Here is a 24,409-nt window from a genome sequence, read left to right as displayed (position 1 = left end):
TCACAGGGCTGGAACACCTCTCCTATGACGACAGGCTGAGAGAGTTGTGATTGTTCAGCCTGGAGAAGAGAAGGTTTTGGGGGGACCTGGAAACAGCCTTCCAGTTCCTGAATGGGGCCTACAAGAAAGCTGGGGAGGGACTTCATACAAGGGCACGTAGCAATAGCACAAGGAGTAATGACTTCAAACTGAAAGAGGATAGGTTTACATATTAGGAAGAAATTTACTGTGAGGGTGGTGAGACACTAGCACAGGTTGCCCAGAGAAGTTCTGGATGCCTCATCGCTGGAAGAGTTCAAGGCTTTGAGGAAGCTGGTCTAGTAAAAGGTGTCTCTGCCCATGGCAGGGGGGTTGGAACTAGATGATTTTAAGGTCCCTGCCAACCAAGGCCATTCTATGTTTCTATGACTTGAAAGGACTTATATAAAACATTAATGTGAAAAATGAGACAATTTCCTGAAGGTTACATAGCTTTCATAGCCAAGCATTTGATAGGGACAGAACAGGTCCCATCTGAATAAAAACATCTTCAGGACAGAAGAGGTCCTGTCTGGATAAAAACTGATATGGGACACTGTTGATCCAAACTTGCCATGCTACCTAATTCAAGCATGCTGAGAGAAAATTAGAGCTACTCTTGAAAAAGTAGTCATTCATTAGAAAATGCACAACAGTGATCCAGCATGCTTGTCAAAATGTGCTGGGATTTACAGCAATAAATACTACTTGATTCAATCAAATGCTAACTTTTTCTTCACTTTTTGCCATTTAATGTGGCAACTAACAATTACATGCTGGATTCAGTACCATGATTCCTAGGCTCAGTTCAGGCAGAACCTTGTCCTCTGCATTTTTAATCTAACTATCATCTTCTCTAGGTACTGAAACACTAATGCTTGCATTTCTCAACAGTGGACATGCACTAAGAAATATAATTTACCTTAAAACACTTCCATGTTCCATTATAAGAGGATATAAGCATCCAGTTTCACTGAAAACCAAAATTCTTTCTGGATTCTATTGCATTCTTTGGCTTTATATAAACATAAATAAGGGGGAAAAATTCTCAGATTAAATAGATGAATAGAAATTTGCAGAAAACAGTATGTATTGCATCCTGTGGTATGCAACTGTTTATAATGCTATGCTGTATAATCTAGCCATTTTTTCAAAAAGTTCAGTTACATATAAGTAGAAAAAAAAATTTAAAAAATCACTGGTATAGCTTAAGTGAAGTCAAAAGCCTATAGGAGGGAGGATTTATACCTAAGGTATTTCATTACCTTTCAAACTAATTGTAGACATTGAGTTCTTTGTGAGAAACAGTACAAAATTTAACAGAAGAGTGTAAGGATTCCTTCTCTCAAGTATTGTGTTTCTGAAGAAACAGATCTCCTCTCTTATTGCAGACAGGATATATAGCACCTTTGTATAGTTTCTTTTATTTTTTTGAAATGTCAGAAAGTACAAAACTAAAACAACAACTCTCCCTTACAATGCAGTCCCTTGATATGCTGCTTGAAATCAGCGCATGGTATAGGGATGTCAGCATTTCCTTTTGTGCAAAGTGGGAGATTCAGTACGGCTCCTGCTATTGTTGATAATGGCAAAAAGAGTTCAAGATAACAAATTTCAAGTACACCTAGAAGCATATGAATTCTTTATTCCTAATGAGTCACCATTATCTGCTTCTAAAATTGTGCAGTTCAAGGGTTTTTTTTGAGGCACTCTGGAGACTGTGGCTTGAATCTTGTGGTCTTGGAATCAAACCTCTGAGCTGTCGCTGTTGTAATTATGTGGTAGCATCATTGGTTCATTGCTGCCTGCCTCATTTGTGGCTTCTTTCTTCTCAGAATTTTGTTTCCATTTTAGCAGCAAAATGATAATTGCAATTAAGCAAATGGCAAGGAAAATGGCAGCAGCTCCACCAATGATTGTGACCATGCTGATTCCTGTACTTTGGTTATTCAGTTCTCTGGGGAGAACACCATTGACTGCAACCTCCCTTTGAGAGATCTGTTTCTTGCCAGTGCGATCTAGTGCTATGTGCTGTATGTTTGTTCCTCGGTTGTTTTCCATTCCAATGTCTTTTGCAAGTTCTGGGTCCTGCTCAACTCCCCTCTTCTGTCGTCTCTGTGTAGATGTTCCTGGGCTCCCACCACTAAAGAGCAAGTGGTACTGGTGCTCCACGCTCCTTTTGCCTATTCCACGGTTAGCATTCTCTTTGGAACGGACAGTGTAGATTGTATGGACGTACCACTCCCTACCCAAAGACACCTAGGAAGAAACATTTTTTTGTGTTTAAACACACGCATACACAATTTGGACAGCACTATACGCAGGGGAAATCAATCTCTGTTCTGAACTGGTTGCTTGCACAAGCAATTTCAAAATCATACACAGATAACACCCCACTATGTGCCAATGTGCAGCAGAGAAGTCAGGTTTTCTGCCAAAATTTTAAGAGGGGTTAATCTACATTCCTCTCTATGGCCAGACACTATGGCTATCAGATGCAGATGAAGACAGCTATGGTCTTGGCATTTTTTCTGTCCCATTAGTGTCAAAGGCCATAGAAAGTACCTTTAGCTGTGGACAGGCCACAGAGAAGGACCTTCCAGGCCCTACCTGCCAGTGGATCAGGCCCTGGCTCTAATTCCATCTCACCATAAGAAAAAAATTTTTTACTGTATGGCTGAATATTGGAACAGGGAGCCTTGGAGTATCCTTTGTTGGAAATATTCAAAATACAACTAGACACGGTCCTCGGCAACCTGCTCTAGGTGATGCTGCTTTGAGCGGGGAGTTGGAACAGTCAATTTCCACAGGCTCCTGATAACTTCATCCATTCTGTGATTGTGTGAGTCCCTGCAGTCTGTGTGAGATAATACTATCTTCTTTGAATTTCTCTTGTCTTTCCTGGATATATAAAAAATTTGTCCTCCACAAGATCCAGTAGGCTGAATACTGTCTTAAAGCTACTGACAATGTAAACAGTTGCAGTCAAGTTTTGTTATTGTAAGAAATAACACATTTTTTATTTTACTCTTCTTTTTCCAAGTCTTTTTCAGGATATACTATTGTTTCTTCATATTCTCATTCTTTTGACAGAATGATGATGAAAAATCACTGCATTATGGATTCTTCACATAAAAAAGATGAGGTTTCATTTTCCTGGAGGTAGATTTTGAAACCCTTTTTATATTGATAAGTAGGCTGTTTTCTTAAATATTCCATTACTTACAGTGGGACTTTTAATACTGAAGTTGGTAGGATTAGGATCAAAGTCTCCTCCATATTTTTTCTACTCATTTATACACTTGAGTTTTGCATGTAGTTTTGCAAATACTAAAGAGACAAATAGTGAAGAGACAACTCTTGGATGGGTTATATAGATGAAAAGGGTGAATGCACACAGCTGAAGGATTATATATAATTTAGAAGTAGTTGCACCCTTTAGTTATCAATTTTTAGGCTTTCCACTGCTTCACACTGTGTGAGTTTGCAAGGAAAGAATTTTACAGAAAATTCTGAGTATCAACTAGCTTTTGATGACATTCACTATAAAAGTTATGATTCTTTAATTTTGACTTTGAGAAGTGAGATGGGAAACAATAAAACATTCCTGTGTAACAAGAAACTTATTAAGTTCTTAGGAGAAATGCTTAAGAACAATCTGTAAATTTCTGATTAGTTTGTGGAATTAAACAAGAGAAAAACAGAGTATCCCACAAAAATGTTTTAATAAGCGCTCCAAATTTATATCTAGTAATTTTTAAGCAATTATAATCATATTTGACTGTCACTGGAATCAGAATAAATCTTTCTGTTGACTTCAGTATGACTTACAGTTAACAACAGTACTTGTGCAAGTGTTTCTTTCTTGGTTCAGTACTAATAAGATAATAGAAATCATACCTGAAATAGAGGAGTTGAGTCTACTTTAAATCCATCAGAGCCTGGCTGTTTAACTAATGGAATTGCTTCAGGATCATCTACTGCAAGTTTTGCATTAAAAAGCACATTTCCAAAGCTTGTGGCTTGTGTCTCTGGCTGAGCCTTGTCCTGTGTGGAGGAAAAAAAGTTTGTAAACCACAAATTTATTTCTTCTAGGAAGATATTTACATGCAATGTATAAGTTGTGTAATTTACACATGCTATTTTATGCAATCTAGTGAAATACCAAGAGAATAAACATGAGAAACAGTCGTAGTCACATCTGAATTGTACTAAATTCTATTTAATCTCTTGCCTGCAGATATTTTTTTTCTGGAATACAAGGGAGAAACACTAAAGAACAATCATAGCTACAGTTCTTAAATAAAAAAGATACATAAAAATGGTCTGAAATGAAAGTAAGAAGTCTATTTCCCACCCTAAAGAAGCTAAATTTCATTTTATTAACAGGCATTCACATACATTTTTTTAGCTAATTATATAATCATCTTAATTAAAGTTAACTCTAAAAGTTGGGCATCAGGTTTGTAGTTACCTAGCTTACTCGATAGTTATTTTCAGAAGGGAAATTATCTCAGATATTCTAAGCCATCTCTCTTTCCCTATGAATTACGGAGGCGACCTAGATGACTAACTTTACACTATACACTACATTTTGGGTGGCTAAATAGGAAACAGATTCCAATCCTTAACTTGCATGTCTCCTAAGGCTCTCTCTATTGTCAGTGGATATAGACAGCGCAGAGAAGAAGCCTATCTTGGGATTCTAAGTTAGGTCAAACTCTTATTGAAGGAAGTCCCCAGAAAGATTAAGAATAGAATCAGGAGGGTGAAAGGTAAGATATTGCCTCCATCTGTTCATGTTAGCCTGGAGGTTGAGTTGAAAATTTGATGCCATCAAGAACATTTTAAAGAACGGTTGGTTTTTGGATAAAAGAGAAGTTAGAAAAAAAATTTAAAATATATATGTGCACCCTCCCAGAATTAGAACACTTACCACAATCTTAAATCTGTACAGAAGGGATGGTGAATCAGCAAGGCACCCATATTCAGTGTTGGATGGATTATATTTGGGTACATATCCATCAGCTCCTGTGCACAGGAAAACCTTCTCGATGGTACAGTAGAAGGAGTCACCCAAATTCTGCACTGGATCCACCATCACCCGACCATATATGATATCACCTGTAAACAGTGCATAGAGTTCACACTGTATTAGACTGGAACACTTAGCCCAGTTCTGAGGCTAAGTTGATAAGCCTAGTCAAGAACCTTAGTGCAATGAGCCCAAAACCTTATTCCTATCTTGTTTTGACTGAAACAGGATCCTGATAGTATGGAATTCAAATTAAATGTGCATGATCTGTGCACAATTATACCTTCTGAGAAAGCAACATCGCTTTCTTGCCCAAAGCCCATTGAGCCATCAGATAGCCACAGTGTCTTTTTGGAGAGGAGGAACATCTGGGTATTCAAGCTGAACTCAGCAGCCACTGGGTCACTGACCTAAAACACAAAAGCATAAGGCTGTTCAACAAGTATTCTTTAATGACCCTTAAAACATAAGCATGACCTCCCATACATTACTTATCAGCTCCTTACATCTACAAGCAAAAATACAGTTTAACAAAAAGATTTCTTTGTACTAGACATAGTTCATTTTACATGCAACATTTGGATTATCTGCATCTGTGATATTTGATAGTGTTCTAGGTTAGTTTCTTTCCACCACATTTTTCCAAATCCCAGGTAAGGAGGTGCACAGGGCAACTTATGTGGGGATAATATGAGGAAAACATTTCCCTCAAAAACTTCTCTCCCTCTGACTCTTGAGAGCCTTTTTTCTCTATCCCATTTTCATTCTTATACCCAAGTCTCACCTCTGCTCTGATCCTCTGCCAATTATTTAAAGTACACATTGCCGAGGATTTATTTGCAAGCATCAGTTCTTCTGATGTGCTGCAGGATATCAGATCGTGCATGTGAAAATGTACCAAACTGTTTGAACACCTTTTTATGCTAGCATTTATCTTTATATATTTGACACAGTTATCTATGGTTCTTCCTTGATTACAAGAATAAAATAAGTCAATACTATCAGCAGCAGGTTCTCATGGGACCATATAATGGAAGATAGAAGGCAAACTATAAGGGGACATAACAAAAGGGAAATAAATACAATGAGTAGAAGAACTGGGGGGAAGCTAAAGATTAAAAAGATGTGTGTACCTAAATAAACAATGTGGAAGACATACACATTAAAAAAAAAAAAAAGAAAATAACATAAGGCCACTAAACAAATAAAAAATGATAACATATATATGTATATTTATGTACATATATGTATAAGTGTGTGGAAAGGAAGGAAGGAAAACAAAAAAGAAAACATTCTTGCTGGCTCATGGACAAGGGTCCATTTCACAATAGAGTATCAAAACTATCAAAGAAATGGGATTTAGCAAGAAAAATGTATAGCTGAAACATTTTTATAAATGCACTGGTACTCTTCAGAAAGAGTAACCCTATCACCATAGCCTTTTCACAGAAATAATGATTAAAAAAATAATTTCCATTCTCTTGGAATGCTTCCTTCTAAATGCCTGGGATTCAGGCTATTGTGTTGCAGTCCTATAGCTTCAAGTACTTGACAGGCACACTGGTTTCCAGCTGTTTTTAGAAGAGAAAAAACAACCATGGCCTCATCAAGCTCTTCCTGAGAAGCGCAAATGTCCATTGAATAAGAAACAAGAAGGATGTATTCAGCTAAAGGACTGGATTTCAGGCACACAGTTTACAAGAACAGTGAGAGCAATGGTCTGGCTGAATACTGTGTGTATCACTATGAATACATCTCTTAGGCATTCTATTTTAAATTACTATTTTTATTTCAGTTTTACATGTAAATCTCAGTGCTGCCAGGAGCCAACACATAGCTGTTATTTATGATAGTAATTTAAGTGTAATTATTGTCATGGGTATTTGAGATGTTTTAAGCAAGACTTCTTAAAAAAATAATCCGTGAGGATCTGCTGGGTGAGAAGAGTAACTGTCAACGTACTCTTCCTATTTGCCATGTCCATCAGCTCTGCATATGGACGATCTGGAGACAATGCAGATCACTCATGGTAGACAATCCTACCTCCATGGGATTAAAGCCCATGTGATATTTGCCACCTCAAGAAGCAGAGAACTCTTAAGATTGGTCCATCCCAGAGAAGCAAGTATCCTGATTATGGAAGTGTGTCTGTCAGGAAATAGTCATATACATCTAAAAAATGGAGATGCTGAAACGGATAAAGGAAAGCCTGGAGGTTGAATACTGTTAATCTCCAGGAAGTGAGACAGAGTGAGACAATAGTAATACAACCCTCACTAGTGTTTCAAGATACCTGCTTCATTCCTCAGGGAGCATGGAGAGAGGTAAAAGGAGATGTGCAGATGATATATGTTAAAGAAGGAAATGTTGAAACTCCAGAGAGGAAGCACTAAATACATTGTCTTCTTGATGTTTGAATCTAAAAATGGTTCCTCACTTGTGAACAGTGAAAAAAATTGTGAAGGCAATTAGAACAAAAAGTTTCCAAGGAAATTAAAACCCTGATATTAAAAATCCCAAGAAGGTAATTCAGTACAGGAGCTGAAGCACTAGACAAAGAATTGGGGGATACAACTCCTGTCCTGCTCCATCATTTTATCACTAGACTTTACAGTCAAAGTCATTTTGGTCCAGTTATGACACCTATACTCACTGATTTCAGAAAGCCACAGAGTGGTTTGGGTTGGAGGGGGCATTTAAAGACTGTCTCACCTAACCTCTCTGCAATGGACATGGACGGCTTCCACTAGACCAGGTTGCTCAGAGCCATCCAATCCGGCCTTAAACACTTCCAGGGATGTGGCATTTCACCACTTCCCTGGGAATCTGTGCCAGTGTCTCATCACCCTTATTATAAAAAGTGCCCTCTTTATATCCAGTCTAAACCTACCCTCTTTAAGAGGGTAGATACTGCCTACTGAATTTGTACTATTGTACTGCTACCATTTGCTGTTTTTTTGGGACCTCCTTTAAGTCCACATAGTGTTTCAGTCTATGATCATATGGAACAATATCATGGACCACAGAATTTCCTGAAACTCTTTTACTATAGTATCTAAAGAAAAAGAGATGGTCTTGGTTTGAAAATTCTTGGTGATGGGGGATTAACTGGCCACAGTCTATGACACTGTTGCAACTTTGTACCTTATGCCTATTTTGAATTAAGGTACATATACCGTATTATTAAAGCTTTATCTGATATAATGACCCCTATAGTATCTATTTATTCGAAGGTAGTTCTAATTCTTAGTCATAGTTCTAAGTTCTTAGTCATAGGCTACTTCCAGGTGAGAATTAGGTCTCTCCCTAGGCTACTTTGACCCTTTTGCAGTGATTTTTGCATGTTTTTGAACTTTCTTTGAAATATCAACATAGTATTGTCTGTACTAGGATCAGGCACAAGTTGTGGTTTAGCATTGCTATGAATTGCTTTAGAGTCCCTAGAAGCAGATTAAAAATGCCAGACAAAAGCCGAGGTGCTGAACTATTATAAACTCCCCTCACCCACTCCATTCAAACTTTTTCAAAATGTTTTGCTGGTTAACTCTGAGAAGGCGGGTTTCACATCAGATCATGTATCATCCCTCTGCTTTTCCAGGACTTAATGCCCTACCAGGAACCATCTATTCTCCCATGGCTGGCATATTGCCAAATGAAAGCATAAAGACTGCATACATTCCCTTGTGTACTCTAGCTAATTCAACAGAAAAGTGATTGTGTATCCCTGACTGATCTGGATCAGATTTATACTGTAAGATGATTTAATGGCATACATCTGTACTATTAATGAGCATGAAACCACAGCCACACTGTTCCAGTATTAGCTGTATTGGCTCCAAATAACAGAAAAGTATATAATTTCCTTTAGAGCTGAGCTTTGTGAAAGGTATGCTGTTTGCCTGTTCTTATGTTCCCATATGATCCATATTGCTATGGATTGGATTTGTTTCAGCCATTTTCGTGTCTTAAAGCTAAGCATTTTACCAGTGTTGATTATCTACACTTCTTCTACAGTCAGTGAAGGAAGCTATAACTTAGGGCTGAGTGAACCTTCCTCTGGAGGACCCACTTCTAATACCAGAGACCTACTTCTGATTTTGTGTCAGACGAAAACCTTCTGATAATTGTTTTATATTTGCCTAATTACCTGATAAAATTGATTCCTACCAAAGCCAACAGACAGGAAAAGAATTCCCAAACGTTACTATCACATCACAGTAACTAGCCTCCAAGCCAATGTCAGTGACCTTCTTATTGACTATTAAAGACTGGTCATGCATTGAGGAAAAAGCCCATTTATGCTCCTACATTTGCCTTTCCCAGTTGGGTAAAAGTGATTATTTAGCAGGAGAGGAGTATGTGCTGTCCCACCAATTTAGAAATGCTTTGTTTATAAGCAAGTAAATTCAGTTTCCAGTGCTATTATTACAAGACCAACACAGGCAATATGGGAATCAAACTAAAAAGAAAACACAACAAAGGTATAATTGGAATGGTACCTGCTGGAATCGGATATCCAGATCAAAAGTGATTGGCTCTCTAGGATTGCAGATCACTGGTAGGCTGTACTCCTGATGTGGAGCAGTGGTACAGGCTATCAGCTTCACGGTGTATGTTCCAGAATAGTCTCGAACCTAAACACAGACAGAGAGAGATAAAGAGGTAGCTGTACCACCAGATCCTGACCAACAGGCTAGGGTAATAGAAGACATAGTGGAGGCTGAGGTTTTACCGCAAAATCTGAGACAAAGCTCCACTGCTGTACTGGCTGGTTGTAGGTTGGTTCACTTCGGATGAGGCTGAGGCTAAATGTTAGGCCTGGGTGATCAGCTGACATAACCATGGAAGCTAGAGATGAAGCTAGAAAGATGCCAAGAAACAGATTTGTCACCTTTAGTGTTTCACTGCAAACTCTCAGAGCCTGAAAAACATTTCCAATAATTCATAAACCATAATGCCATAGCTGATGTTAATACCTTTACAGGGCATTGGGTTTTATTAACTGAAACTAACAAACCAATTACAGTCAACTCAGTGGGGCCTCCTTGATTGTTGTTCAAGTGTCTATTCAAGGGTTGCTTTTGGACTGCACAACAAGAACTGTATGAATACTAAATTTAACAGACAGGTAAAACAGTGAGAGTGGAAAGGCAAAGATCTATTATCTGTCCTGTTTTAAACTTGGAATGTCAGCCCAGGGAAACATAACATAATTTCTCTTAGCAATGAAAAGCTTTTGGTACCACCCAATAGGCAAAGCCTAACATACAAAGAGGACAGCTGAGAAAAAGTAGAAGCACTATAAAGGAGTTTTATAGGTTTAAAAACCCCTGAGTTAAACTAAAGGAGATTTCTTGATTGTTTTTTCCCTTCTCATTGTTGTTCAGCAGATTTAATTGTTAGATAATCTTTTCCATGTCTGGCATTCATGTTCAGTTTTATGTCCATACACAGAGTCTTACACCTGCAATTATTGAAAAGGCATGAGGTTTAAACAGATTAAATTGCAGGAACAGGTCCTCAGCAATAATTAATTGAATGTCAGTGAGAATGTTGTATTAACTGAGTGATACAATGCCTTTTCTTGCTCTCTGAAAAAGGTCTAAATAACCCAGAAAAGCTTCAAGTTAGAAAAGAAATTTTAATGCTATGTAAGTTCCTAGGGCAAAATAACTAAACAGTAATCATAACTATTGGATTAAAACCACAAATCTGTAGATCTCTAATGGACAGAATGGCCTAGATCTTCATCTTTCATAAAACAGACTCTTGATCAAGTGGAACTATCTGCTTTCTATCATATTCATCCAAATTTCAACATGTTTGACAACCTGAGTACAGTCATCAATGACAAGTAAGAAATCTCAAGTAGAGGAAAAATCCTTATTCAAAGAGCACAGTATACAAAAACAAAGTCAGATATCAGTAGCAGAAATAGAAAAAAAATGAATAGCATAAAATTTGGGAGGGGTGTCTTTGTATAGTACTGCTAAAGTGTAGATTACACTTACCAGGATGGGACATAACAAATAGGCCATGAAACCGGGCTTCAGTCTTGAAGTTGACAACCAAGCGCCCCTCTTCACTAATACGCATGCTGGTTGGGTACAGGGAACCTGGCAGCAAAACAACAATTAACAAGGTTTGTTCCACTTGCAGATGACAAGTAAATCACACTCCTATGAAACACCAGAACCACTCTTCCATTTCTTGTCATGCCAGCTGTTTGGGAGGGGTCCTGCTGGCACTTTTTGGGTTGTCTCAAGATTATTATCAAACAAGAATTTACACAGCGAGGCCTAGAGTTTTCACAACAGCTTCCAAAGCACACATAGAATTTCCCGGTGAAGTCATGCTATCACATGTTACCATGGACCTATATAGCTGCTCCAGTAGCCTGAGAAAACATCCACACAGCACAGTCTGTGCTTGTGTTTGGGCAACAGGCATGGTCAACTGTCAGGAGAGTCTGTAGAAGGAAGAATAGCTGCTTCGGAGATACTCTTTAGCAGTGCCTACTGTGCCAAGGAAGGAACCACCAGCATTTAGTTGTAGCAATTGGTTATGACTTCCACAGCAATTTGTGTTGGGGTGCTTCAATCTGTGAAACTCATTTTGACAGACTTTGCATTGCTGGCAATTTTTGGCATGAATTTGGCCCAAAACACAGGCTTATGCCTTTTAATTTCACATTGCAAGGTCTTGCTTACATGTCAGAAGCAGTTTACGGCTGTAGCTTGCAGCCAAATCCCTTTTTCTCTAGAATTCTGCAAAGCTTCAGAGTTCAGGCATTTCCTCCAGTGATCCTTTACAAAGAGCCAGTGATGTACTATCATTCTGCTTGCCAGAAAAAAGAAGGAAACAGGAATGTTTCCCCATGAATGTGCTGGCAACCAAATGCACTCACCAGTGTGAATGTGTATACCTGTATAAAATCACCTGTACCAATCATATTTATTGGTACATTAGAAATATATGTCTCTCTATATATGTATGAATTACGGTTTTAGAAGACCTTGACTGCTTCACAGTGTTAAGTAGAATTTATGTAGAACAATTATATGAATTTAGAGTTACGGAAGTAAACAAGAAACTAGTTAAATCCCCCATGCTAAGAAAAATAGCTGCTCAAAAAATACTACCCAAATCAGATCGGGATATGCTAGAGGTCTAATCTCAGATGCCTCCCTCTTTACCATATACTCTATCCCAGTTGTTTTCAAAGGGAACTGTCAAAGACCAGCATCTCCAAAGATCTGGCCATCAGCTTCTTAAAAAGAGAAATTAAAAAATTAAAGCATCAAATACAGGAAACGGCGGCATAGATGCACCACATAACTCCCGAGACAGAGGATTAGAACTGGTTGTTATTTGGTGACCAGCACATTACATGATTCTTGGCATGTGGCTTATTCTTTAGGCATGGCATGACATGCTATTCTTCATGCACTGTAGATTCCCCTTGCCACTCCTCATTTCCTGCTCTTTAAACATAAAGACAGAAATTGCATAGCAATGACTTCTGTAATCCATATACAGAGTTTGCAGAAACAAAAAAAAAATGATTTTATGTTCCCTGGAGTCCTGAAATTGTGTAGGTGCATGTAAATAACTACAGCCGGTGCCTGTACCCTAACTTAGGTTGAGAGAGATATGGGACACCTGAAGCTTAATGCTAGAAAATACTATGTAAATTTTCATAAATAGAACAACACAGCATAAAGTTGTAACTATATATTATAATCTTGCACACACATCTGTATGTCACTACTTTAAAAAAATAAATTAACTTTTTACAAAGATAAATTCTGTAATGATATAGTTTGATTTGTTGACTAGTTACACTCACATTTACTGACAGTATCTAACACGTTTACAGAATGTTTCACAGTTTACTACTTTAAATACAGAACAGGTTATTATCCTCATAATATATTTGTTTCTTTTGCATGTTTCACAATGTTTTCAAAATATCAAAAGTTTCTGAACCTGTCAATTCATAGCCAGGAAAAATGGCATCACAGAAAACCTTCAATTTTTTTTTCACTAAAGTGCAAACATCTTGTGTGATAACAGAATATGGTTACACAATGTACCTTGAGGTTCTGAGTAGAAATAATTTTTTTAATTTTTGTAGATTTACTTCAAATATAATAGTAAAATTGTCTTTCTTTGCAATAAAAGCACTGATGTCAACTTTACACGGTTTTTATAAACACTCCAGTAGAGACCTGTGAGCACTAGGAACTGATAGATTGTTTGCAAATGCTAATAAATAGTACTTTTTAATTTTTTTTTAGTATTGGAATGATTGAAAAATCATCCTACTGTGTGTAAATTATAGTGTTAGTAACAGAGCATGAGTTCTGTGCAAGGAAATCCAACACCCACCTTGGAGCTCTGCTTCAGGGGGGCTACCGATCCCATCCTTCCACAGGATGGCAGTGTCATACACAAAAGTCAGCCGAAGCTCTGACTGTAGGTCGAAATGCTGCCAGCCTCCTATACCCACAGGAGAGTGGAAAACATAAGAGACGTACAAAGGGACTCTCAGTGTGACATAGGACTGTACTAAGTTGAGAACCTATAAAAACGAAAATTATACACTAGGGTTAGTGATCATGAAAGGCAGCATTGCACAGGTAAGCCAAATGCAAGAGAAAGGGAAGACAGACCTTCAAATAAATATTGTGACTGAATCAAATTCTCTCTTTTTGCAAATTACAGATGAAGTGCAAAACCACATTTCAAGGTTTTCAGCTTAGCTTACATATCTCCAAATTCCATTTCTGTATTTCAAACTGATAATGACTTCTTATAACACATTTGACTCATCATTTTTGTTCAGGTTTTCTTAATACATAAACAACATAAACACAAATGAAGGCTTTAGAAATTTTTCATATATCCTTTTTCATTTTCTCTATCCTTGTGCTTTAACCAACTCTTTTGCTTACCTTCTTCTGCTACTACCATCTAAGAAGCATTCCTGGAAGACCCCGAAATTGTTCAGACATTATTGCAAGACTGAGTCCTTGGACTGCCCTTACTCATCTTTGCAACTATTTCTTCCTTTGTGCACAGATAGTAGCTAAAATATGGCATGCAAAAACACAAATCACATTGTTTCTCACTTGTTGGAAGAACTAAAAATAATATGCAAGTTGATATGGATTTAAAAATAGATCCTTTATGCATATATGGTACAAAACAATAGTACTGTAATTATCAAAGAATTACATATTATTTATATCTATTTTGACGAAAATAAAGAAGAAGAATAGTGTCAGTAAACTGTCACCTCTTAAGATAGCTCTTACATGATTCATGGATCCAAACTTTTCTGAAGAGACTTTGTATTTATGTTTTGCTACAAATACTTTTTCATTCATATATCTCTGATTAGAAATGTGCAATACAGATCCTTTTATCATTATTATCATTCTGGATTTTCTCAGAAATAATCATGGAAGGAAAGACACTGAGATCATCTCCCAGTGGGAAAGTTTTCAAAGGCACAAATATTGTTAATACTCATTTACTTCCAATAGAAATTCCATATATAAATTTGTACATCTGAACATTTCCCTGGATTGATTACCTTACATTCTTCTAAAGAGTGTTTTGCACTATTAAAAACTCCCAGCATTCAAATTTTACAAGCTATGTAAAAATCAAACTGTTTCTGGGTTCACCCAGTGGCACGTCAGGGAGCTGAATGTCCATTACCTCACAGCTGCTTTACATTTCCAAATGCCTGACAAAAATTTTAGTAATATGATGAAACCACAAATTTACTGCTTGCACTAACTAAATACTCTAAACTAATTAGCTTTAATTCATTAAAGTAAATATTTGTAGTTGCCACATCTCGCTTTCACATGTGATGCTCCTTGATCTACACAGTATGCTACCAAAACCCTTTCAGCTTACATTGTTTGTATCATTCCACAGTATGTGCTAGCATTTAGACAGTAAACAGTCTGGACACACACAGAATCACAGAATTGTCAGGGTTGGAAGGGATCTCTGGAGACCATCTAGCCCAACTCCCTTGTCAAGGCAGGGTCGCCTAGAGCAGGTGACCCAGAAAAGTGTGCAAGGGAGTTTTGAATGTCTGCAGAGAGGGAGACTCCCCGACCTCCCTGGGCAGCTTGTTCCAGTGCTCTGCCACTCTCAACATAAAGAAGTTTTTCCTCATGTTGAGGTGAACTTTTCATGGTTTAGTTTACAGCCATTACTCTTCGTCCTGTCACTGGGCACCACTGAAAAGAACCTGGCACCACTGAAAAGTAAAACAGTAACACAGACTGGTAGATGAGTTGAGATGCTACAGTTGTAGATTATTTTATATTAATGCTTCTTTGTTGGCTTTACATAAACACAATCGAGAACTTCTATTCGGAACAACAACAACAAAAAAGGATTGCTTCTCTATAGGTATTGGATGACAAATAGAAGTTAGACAAAAATATTATTCTTTAGTAGTAAGTTTATCTTTGTGATACCTACTTGCATCGGTATCTAAGCAACTATTTTGGACACAGATTTGCTAAGTTGTTCCAAATAACAACACAGTATTCTCACTTCTATAAAAAAATATAGCTATGATGTAGCCCTAGAGTGCCTCATGGTTTGCCTTTGATTCAGTAATAACCTCAAAAATTTGTCGTTTCCTGGACGTGTATCAAGAACTGAATATATGTGGCAGTATAACGAACATGTTTCTATTGTAAGGTCATCCCAGACAAACTGTGTTGGCTTTTCTCTATGTGTTTTTCTTCTACAGCTGCATGATGTACAGTAACAATTAGACACTGAAGTCAAAGATCTGAAATTCAGTTTGTATATGGAGGAGACAAAAGCACATGGAAGAGGATTTAATATATGTCCATTATTCTCTTGAACAGAAGCATACACAATGCTAAATGATAAAGTAGAGGACTGGAATATCAAAGTGAGAATTTAATTGACCTTGAGGACTAGAATAATAGTAGTGAGATGAAATTTTATAGTTTAAAGTATAAGGTAATAGAAACCAGTCACAGAGATTTCTGGTAGAAATGAAAGACACTTGTTAGAAACAATAGAGGGGAAAAAAATTTTGGTATGTGAGTTGATCACAGTATAACTATGATCTTCCTACCTTCTGCATTGTGCTATGATCCTAATACAAACTGAGGAATGAGGTGGAAATTAGAAGCATGCATGTCATTATACAGAGCACTAGTGAGAGCTTATCTGGAAGAGCTTTGATCATCCATGCTTGAAAAAGTCTAATTTGCATTGCAGATTGTAGAAAAAGGAATCAACATAATCACCAGAATGGCAAAACTATCTGATGAGAAGAGTCTAAAATAGTCAGATTGTTAAGCCTAGCACGACAAAGGTTGAGAGGGAATAAGAATGCTGTCTATATACATTAGGAGATGAACAGCAGAGAAGGGCTACTGATGATGAAAGATAGTGCTGACAGGGGAACAAACGGGCATGAGATGGCCACGACAAATACAGGTTAGAAATCAGAAGAATTTCTAGCCCTCACTGTGGTGGCATTCAACAGGAATAGTGAGGCCATGAGATCTAGTTAGTTTTTAGATTAAGTTTACTAGAGTTTGAACAGCATTATGTAGAGCTAAAACAGTAGCCTGGACAGGGGGATCCACAAAAGCTCTCCTAGTTGAGTATCTTATGCCACCTCAATTAAAAAAAAACAAATAAAACCTCCTTTCACAGCTTTTCTTGATTTTCAAGTACAAGGTATCATCAGGTCTTCATGAATATTGTACATAAAGAAATCCCTTAATGAGGTTTTTAAGACACATTTTAGAGTTTTCTTGACTCCATTCAATGGGATCCTAGTGCTAGTGAGCTCAGAGCATTTGTACTGGTGGAAATCTAGTAGTCGGATCCCTTCTGGGGCAAGTCTGCTGGAAACACTGCTCCTCTGATGTACGTTACCATTACTCATGGGAAAATCTGAAACTCTCTCCATTTCTAGGACCCTAGAATTTAAAAGGTTCTTTCCTTTCAGTAAAATCTGCAAGAGATGTCTAGACAGCAGGGCTGTTTGCCCCAGCCTGGAATTTATTTGTGTACATCTATGTGCTTCCATCAGCACAGCTGCCCTTACATGTGATTCCTGGCATGTGGGAAGAGGAGGGAGTTCTTGCTAAAAGCTCATTGGGTTTTTATGCACACAAACCCTTCCTTATGCACTCATGGATTTGCAGGTGTGGAGGCAAACCTACAACACTGATAGAAAATTACTGAATAAATAATTTTCTCTCTTCTAACAGTAAATGAAAACTTTTAAGGGCCTATTGTTTCTACAAGGGGAAATCTACTCTTCCATAGGCAGAAAAATCTCAAGATATGCTATATGAAAGGACCTTTTGATACAATAAAAATAAAATACAGAGGAAGTTGACTGCAGAGGAAAACTGTGTCAAAGTGAGCAGCCACCTCCTTGCCCCCACTCCTCAAATGAGTCAATGGAATGTGTTACACAGATGGAGGACTCTTACTTCTCTAGTCCTCTTAATAACACTGTTTAGACAAACATGAGAAAACATTCTTTCCATTGAATTATCTTTCTTTTCCAGCACTGCCTGCAAAGCCTATTGAAAGCAGTCAGCTGTTCATACTATATCTCAATGTGACACTGATGAGACCAAAATGGTAACTTAGATCTCTGTAAATGTAGAATCAGCTTAACTGCTGTGGGAAGACAGAACAGGTGCATTATGTGCATACATCATATGCACAGGAGATTTTACCAGTGGCATTGACAAAATTACATTCACTAACATCAATTTTAAACCATAACAAGTGGGTGTGAATTTTAGCCTTGTGATACCGGGAGAGAAATACAAACTACAGCTACACCTCAGCTGAACTGAGGAAATTGTGTCTATTACTCTGTGACAATGCCAAGTCTGGAGAACCAGAGAAGACAGAAGACAAAAATTGTTCCAAGCAGGGAACAGACGCTTACAGTTAATATCTGGAAAAATGTAGATAACAAATCATCAAGTAGCACACCTCAAAATTCATGTATGTGAGAAAAGAACATGATTTATACTCAACATTGCTGTATGAAGTAGAGTTTCATGCATTTTCTTTGCAAGATAAATTATCACAGAACATCAGATCTGGTTTTGAATACTGAAAATTCTCATTTAAGACTTAGGAAATATTAATGGGAGTTTTATGGGTGTTCTTTTGTTCCTCTTTCAAATCAAACTGTCAAACTTCATTAAGTAAAAAACATAATTATTTTGAGAATCTGTCACATAACAAGTGAGAATATTTACAATAAAAAATATTTTCAGTAAAGAGTTTGGGGCTTGGCCTCTGTGCTGCATTTATAGTGTGCTTTATTTAGCTGGCTTACATTTCCAGAGGACAGAACTTGGCAGTGAGTGTGTATGTACACTGACAGTACTGATAAAATCAGAATCAGACATTAGAAATAACACAAGTTCATGTTTTATACTATATATTTCAATGAAACAGGTTTTACATGAAAATTCTATTTTTGTCCTCCAAATTGCCATCTCATTTTCTATTGTGTCTACTTGCTATGTCTGTGAATTTGAGCCACACAAGTTTAACAATGTTATCAGTTAACTGCATACAGAATGTCAATACGGTAAACCTAAGATTTGGCCCCAATAAGGAACTCAGCCAGGTAGGTCACAGGTGAAATGCAAAGCATTGTTTAAAGAAGTCTGAATGGAGAGGAAAATGCAATACAGCCTAGAAATGCCAGTTTCTTGAAAAAATTTAACCTCTGACTTTGTTACACAGCTGGTGCATTAACTTTATAGTAGTTTTTTCTTCACAGCTTACTAAATGCACATGTTTACAGCTAGAGAAAAAATGTTTGGCTTTTAGTGAGATTTCATGTCAAGGAAATATGAGTTGCAGGGCTTTCTTATACTTGACTGTGGTGGCTAGAATGAATACAAAAATCTGAAACCTGACATTTCTGTTTAATTACATTTTATAAGATCTAATGAGATTTTCAGAAGAGATTAGTTTTCTCCTGAAAGTATGACTTTCGTAAAACTAGAACTACTAACTACTAAAGCTGGAAATATACTGTTTCTGTGTAACAAAAACCCTCTGCAAGCTGTCTTGTATAAGCTGCAGCAGTACATTAGTGATTTTAATCTGTTTGCAGATGGGATTTTCAAACATTCAGTGCTGTAACGTGTAGCATAAATATGAACTGAACCTACTGAAAGACAGACATTTTCACTTTGGGCCAGAAATAACTGGTTTTTAAAGAGAAAAAGCAAACTGCTCAGCTATACTCAATTACCGTAGTTTCAAGGTATAAATCTGTACATTCAAGTATTTTAATACACATTCTTCACCTTCTTGTTTCTGTAAAAGACTTGATTAACTAGTTGTTAACAAAATTTGTTGGAATGGTAATTTCCTTGCTTCCCTATTCCAAGTCTGGCAATGGACTGGAACTAGGGAAAGCAACATCCATAAACAAATACCTGTCCAGAACCACACAGAAGCCTTCAGATGCCAAACTGCTTGACTATAGCAAAGAGGAAATGAAGTATAACAGTAGGAAATGAAATCAAATGATACTTCACACTCTATCAAAGAAGTGTAGGTCAACACTTCAATATACACTTTTTTAAAGGACAGTCACTTGCTTTGTTTCCATTGTCTCATTTTTTAACTTCCTTTCATGAAGATCTGTCCTTGTTTTAGAACCTGTATCTTGAGAATGTGAGATGTCTGCAGTACTTGACTCACACAATGTCCCCATGAAATAAAGTCTAACCTTTATTATTTACTTGAAAATACAGGAAGACAGTTCTCAAGTAGGTGAGTTTCCCTTTTTAAGACCCGTACATATCCAAATGCAGACACTGAATTTTAGGCTGTGACTGCGGGTTCTCTTAAAGAAAACTGCTAATCATTAAAGCTGACCTTAACTTTAATAAGGACAGAATTCTAATCCAAATTAATTAGCTCACTTTAAAGAAGAGTAGGCTTTTATTTTTAAATAGAAGTTCCTTCAGCTGCACATCTAAATCCATATTTAGATACATAAGTCCCCGATTTTTCAGTTGTGGGTAGACCCCAGGAACAAACCGTCAAGCTGTACACTGAAAGGAGTGCTACAACTAACTCACACAAGGTTTGCTCATGCACAGAATAATTGAGAAAGAGAATGGGTCACAATCAAAAGGCCTCAAAGGAAAAAAAAAAGAAAACTAAGACCTTCTCTGTATGTATTATGACAGTTCATGAGTTCATGGGAACTGACTAAGACAGCTGCAGCTTGCAGCAAACACTAGGAGTTATGCCAGAAGAACCACACCAGCTGCAGGTCTCCCACCTCACTTCTTGCTCACTAAAGTTCGTCTTCTTCCCCTACCATTGCAGGAGTTCCCATAAAGTGAAGGTCCATATCATGCAAGATATTGCCAGATCCTTTTGTGAAATCTCTCTCTCTGAATCAACCTGGCTACGTTTGACCATACAGGTACTGGAGAACTTGAGTTAAAAAACAAAATTTTGAGCCTAAAGATCTAGCCAAATTATCCGGTAAATTCAAGATATTAAATTTGCAGTGGTAGCAGAGGATGTGGTAAGAATGTTTTCATTATTTATCTGTTCTGTCTGTATTATAGGATTTAAACTTCCTTTGTGTGCTAAAAAAATGGTGAAAACCATAGCTGCCAGCTTTCCTCTCACAGAGGAGGATTATTAATTGTTCACTGAAGGAGAAAAAAACAACAATGGTGACAACCACAGAGATAGGGCACTGACTGCCTCCCCTCTCAGTTGGAAGGGGTCATGTGAAGATAAAGACCAAACCTGGAGAAGAATTAAATGGAGGTGGGAAAAACAGGGAGGTCAGTGAAGTGCATACTGGCTGGGGGGCAATGCTTCACCGCTAGAAGTAATTCAGCTTGATATTTCACTTAACACACTGTAACCTTTTAGTCATAACCTACAAGGCACTAAAGGGTGACTTCAGCTGCAGTTTCATGGCTCTCACAGCTCATGTTCACCTCTCTCTGCTTTTAAATGAGAGATCTTACATAAAGTACATAATACTTCTGGAACCTAAGGAAAGGACAGCTCTCTTCCTTGGCCACATTACCACTTATGCATGTCCCCCTAAATTGAATATACGGGTTCTTTAATTTACTAAATTATCAGAAGGTTGTGTATTTTCTCCTCTGTTTATATGCACATAGACATAAATAGGTTTTATTTAGATACACATTTGTCTAAACTAGATATTCAGCCTTCCCCCTAAAGGACGCAAAAGTATTTCAAATAGAAAGGATTCATACCAAGTCTTCCCTCTTCACTGAAGGAGAACTGGCTTGCATAGGTCACAGGATCAGAGTTACAGCTGCTTGGAAGTTGTGTGTGCTTATGTGCTTATGATTGTGTTGTCTGGCAAATAAGAATATACTGTTGCATATTGCATGGGTAAAAGGAGATAGCCAAAGGCATGATGAGTTGAAGAAATGAAATCATTCTAGGAACAGCAAAGATTCCTGTCATTTTTATCTTGTGGGAATGTGTAAGGTTTACATCCCACACTGGGATGCCTTCCCCTTCCCTCTGACAGGTTCATAGTTTCAGTGGAATGCACCTGTAGGAGGATCTGCTTGCAGCAGAGGAGCAAGCCCAAGCAGATGCACGGATAGTGAGCTCCCAACATCAAGGCAGAGACTTTGAACTGGTCTCTGTAACAGACAAGGAACCAGAACTGATGACAAAGCACTGGGATGACATATCCATCAAGGCCTTTTAATCTAAGGCCAGAAGCTGCATTCTGTTCTGGTCTTATGCTTTACAGAGTATATAATCTCTAGTTAAGAGGCAAAGAATGTTAACCAAGTTAACCAAGGGCTAAAGAGATCCTGGTGCAATTTCTTGTCCAGCAAACTGACTGTATCACCTGCAAGGGAGTTGATCCATGGAGTAAAATGGACTTCAGGTGTGTAAGTATAACAAAAACAACAAAAAAACAAGTTTATTTGATTAGATATCTATATGTCCATCGGCAACTAGGCTTTTAGTAGTACAGTAGTTTTGTTGTTGCAAATGCCCATATGTTTCTTTGGGCAACGACACACTTTTCACATCTGCCTTATGCCATTTGGGACTAACAAAATAAGAATTTGTGCATATAAGTCTGTTGAGGTCTGATAGAAGGTGGGTCCCTGGTAAAATGTTAAACAAGCAGAGAAATTATGGCCATTTCTCAAAGCAGCCTCATCCTTTTCACAATGGTTCAACAAGGAACCCTAGTGCACCAGGAAAGTCAGGTACCTGTGGACGGACTTCTCTGAAATGAGATACTGCATTTCCAGTTTTTCTTCAAGTCTGTAGGATTACTCCCCAAAGAGATTTTTCTGTACATTAAGGACTGCTCTTCAGAGTTACAGACTTTGTACTCCAGAGCCTGAGTGAGATCAGACAGGCTTATATAATGACAACATAAGGAAGACCCAGGGATTAATTTCACTGTGACTGCACCAGAAGAAATCCTGCAATGTTTATCTTCCACATTACTATGGATTTCTAGAAAACATTTTCCAAAGGACACCTGAAGATCTCTCCAATCTCCTTCTTTTAACTCCCCAACCACTTTCACAGCTCTGTTCTTCAGCCACTCCATATGGCAGTTTCTCTGCTTCCTGACCAAGGGATTTTCTGCTGGGTAATGTGAGACCACTGTGCTGCCTGCATTGATGGGTCTTGTTACCCAGTGAGCAAAAGATCAGCAGAGTCAAGCAGCTGGTAGGACACTGCAGTCCATAGTTATTGGCAAGAAGGCCCTCCACAGTATTTTTAAACTGTTTTTTAAGATACACCGCAACTAATACTAAATAGTCCAGTACTATCTATGGGCTAAAAGCAATATGTCAGAAGGTTTTCATTCTAAGAAAAGATTAAATTGGCTCACTATACAGTGAAAGTGGGATTAGTTTGTCCTAAAATACTCCAGAACTGTACTGGGAGAAAATCATAGCAAATTTAATTCAAACCATATTATTCTCATTAATTTTAATTGGACAAGGATTTCACATAGACCTTATTAGCATTTAATGGATATTGATAGTTTTAAGAAATAAGCCAACCTGAGAAGTCTTTTTCTTCTTAAGAAAAAAAGAACATTTTTCAACTAAATTAATTCTAAACTCACTTATTTCTACTAGCATAGGTGCCTCATAAGGGAAATACTTTAAGAATACAGTAGAAAATCAAGTTATAGTTTCATACCTGTCCATCTGTCCCAATGGTGCCTCCACAATCTGTGAGGAGCTCAGACATGTCATAATAGCTAACAAACTCCCATAAACAGGCTTCCAGATTTAGATTGCGGTAAAAGCGCAAGGTATTGAAGCCTCTGACTGTTGGGCTGTATTGATAGGGAATGGTCTCTCCAACCACATCTGGATTCTTGGTAGCATCAGTTAAAAAACCATGATGGGTTTTTACTTCTGTGTAATCCAACAGGTTGGAGCATTTATGGTTTCCAACTCTAGTTCCATCAGGACTAAGTGTCAGCTCAAAGTTGGAGAGTTCTCTTGTAGAAATAACAGGCAGCATGCCTAAAAAACATTAATTTATAGCACTATCACTAAATGTCAGTTTTCAGAGCTGCTTAATTTAGCCAAACTTTGTCAAACATTACGCATATTATCCACTAAGTGTGTATGAGTGCTATCCACAATAATTATGTCTGTATACTATGCAGAGCCAAATAAAATATTTATAAACATATTAAAATTACATCATAATAATATTCAACATATCAATATTTCAATAATAAAAATTTCATTTGATTTTTTCAGAAGCACATAGGAATTAAATGGTATATTTCTATGCACTTCAGAGGAGTTTCACAAAGCGTACATCTATCTTAACTTATGTAAATTATCCAATTAATCTGAAAACACTTAATCTTCACATCAGAGACTATCAATACTGAATGTTATCCACCTTGTTGCAAACTGTGCTTGTTCATTCATAACATTTTTCTCTGTTCCCACATGTTAAAAGATCATATTATTATTTTGTCTATTTAGAACAATATGACCAATAAAATAGCTCAAATAACAATATGTTGTATGAGTTCTCCTAATTTCACAGCTAATTTTCTCATACCATCAATATGTGGCATTGTGACGGTCAGTTTGATGAGGTTGGCATAATCAGGATCTTCTGGGCCAGTATAACGCAATTTGGCAGAGAATGGTTCTGCTCCAACTACTCCTGATATACGAGGTTGACAAAGACCTAATGGAAAAAAGAGGAAGCAACCTTACTTTTATGTCCAGAGAAAATAAC

The 24,409-nt window shown here is 37.5% G+C and overlaps 1 protein-coding gene across 1 annotated transcript in view; it reads right to left on the bottom strand.

The window, feature by feature from the left end:
* Positions 1-321: 321 nt before the first annotated feature.
* The window catches only part of FREM2 (FRAS1 related extracellular matrix protein 2), a 125,619-nt gene continuing 101,531 nt past the window's right edge, over positions 322-24,409 (bottom strand). Inside the window, exons 15-24 of the mRNA XM_027647472.1 lie at positions 24,227-24,358; positions 23,339-23,670; positions 13,445-13,637; positions 11,065-11,169; positions 9,786-9,913; positions 9,553-9,687; positions 5,337-5,463; positions 4,955-5,142; positions 3,919-4,065; positions 322-2,277 (exon numbers count right to left, since the gene is read on the bottom strand). Of these exons, the coding sequence (XP_027503273.1) occupies positions 1,765-2,277; positions 3,919-4,065; positions 4,955-5,142; positions 5,337-5,463; positions 9,553-9,687; positions 9,786-9,913; positions 11,065-11,169; positions 13,445-13,637; positions 23,339-23,670; positions 24,227-24,358 (2,000 nt within the window). The 3' untranslated portion in view covers positions 322-1,764. The remainder of the gene's footprint in view (positions 2,278-3,918; positions 4,066-4,954; positions 5,143-5,336; positions 5,464-9,552; positions 9,688-9,785; positions 9,914-11,064; positions 11,170-13,444; positions 13,638-23,338; positions 23,671-24,226; positions 24,359-24,409) is intronic.

The sequence above is a fragment of the Corapipo altera genome, unplaced genomic scaffold (assembly GCF_003945725.1).
Source record: "Corapipo altera isolate COAL_440 unplaced genomic scaffold, ASM394572v1 0, whole genome shotgun sequence".
NCBI lineage: Eukaryota > Metazoa > Chordata > Aves > Passeriformes > Pipridae > Corapipo > Corapipo altera.
This window is presented reverse-complemented; position numbering and strand designations above follow the sequence as displayed.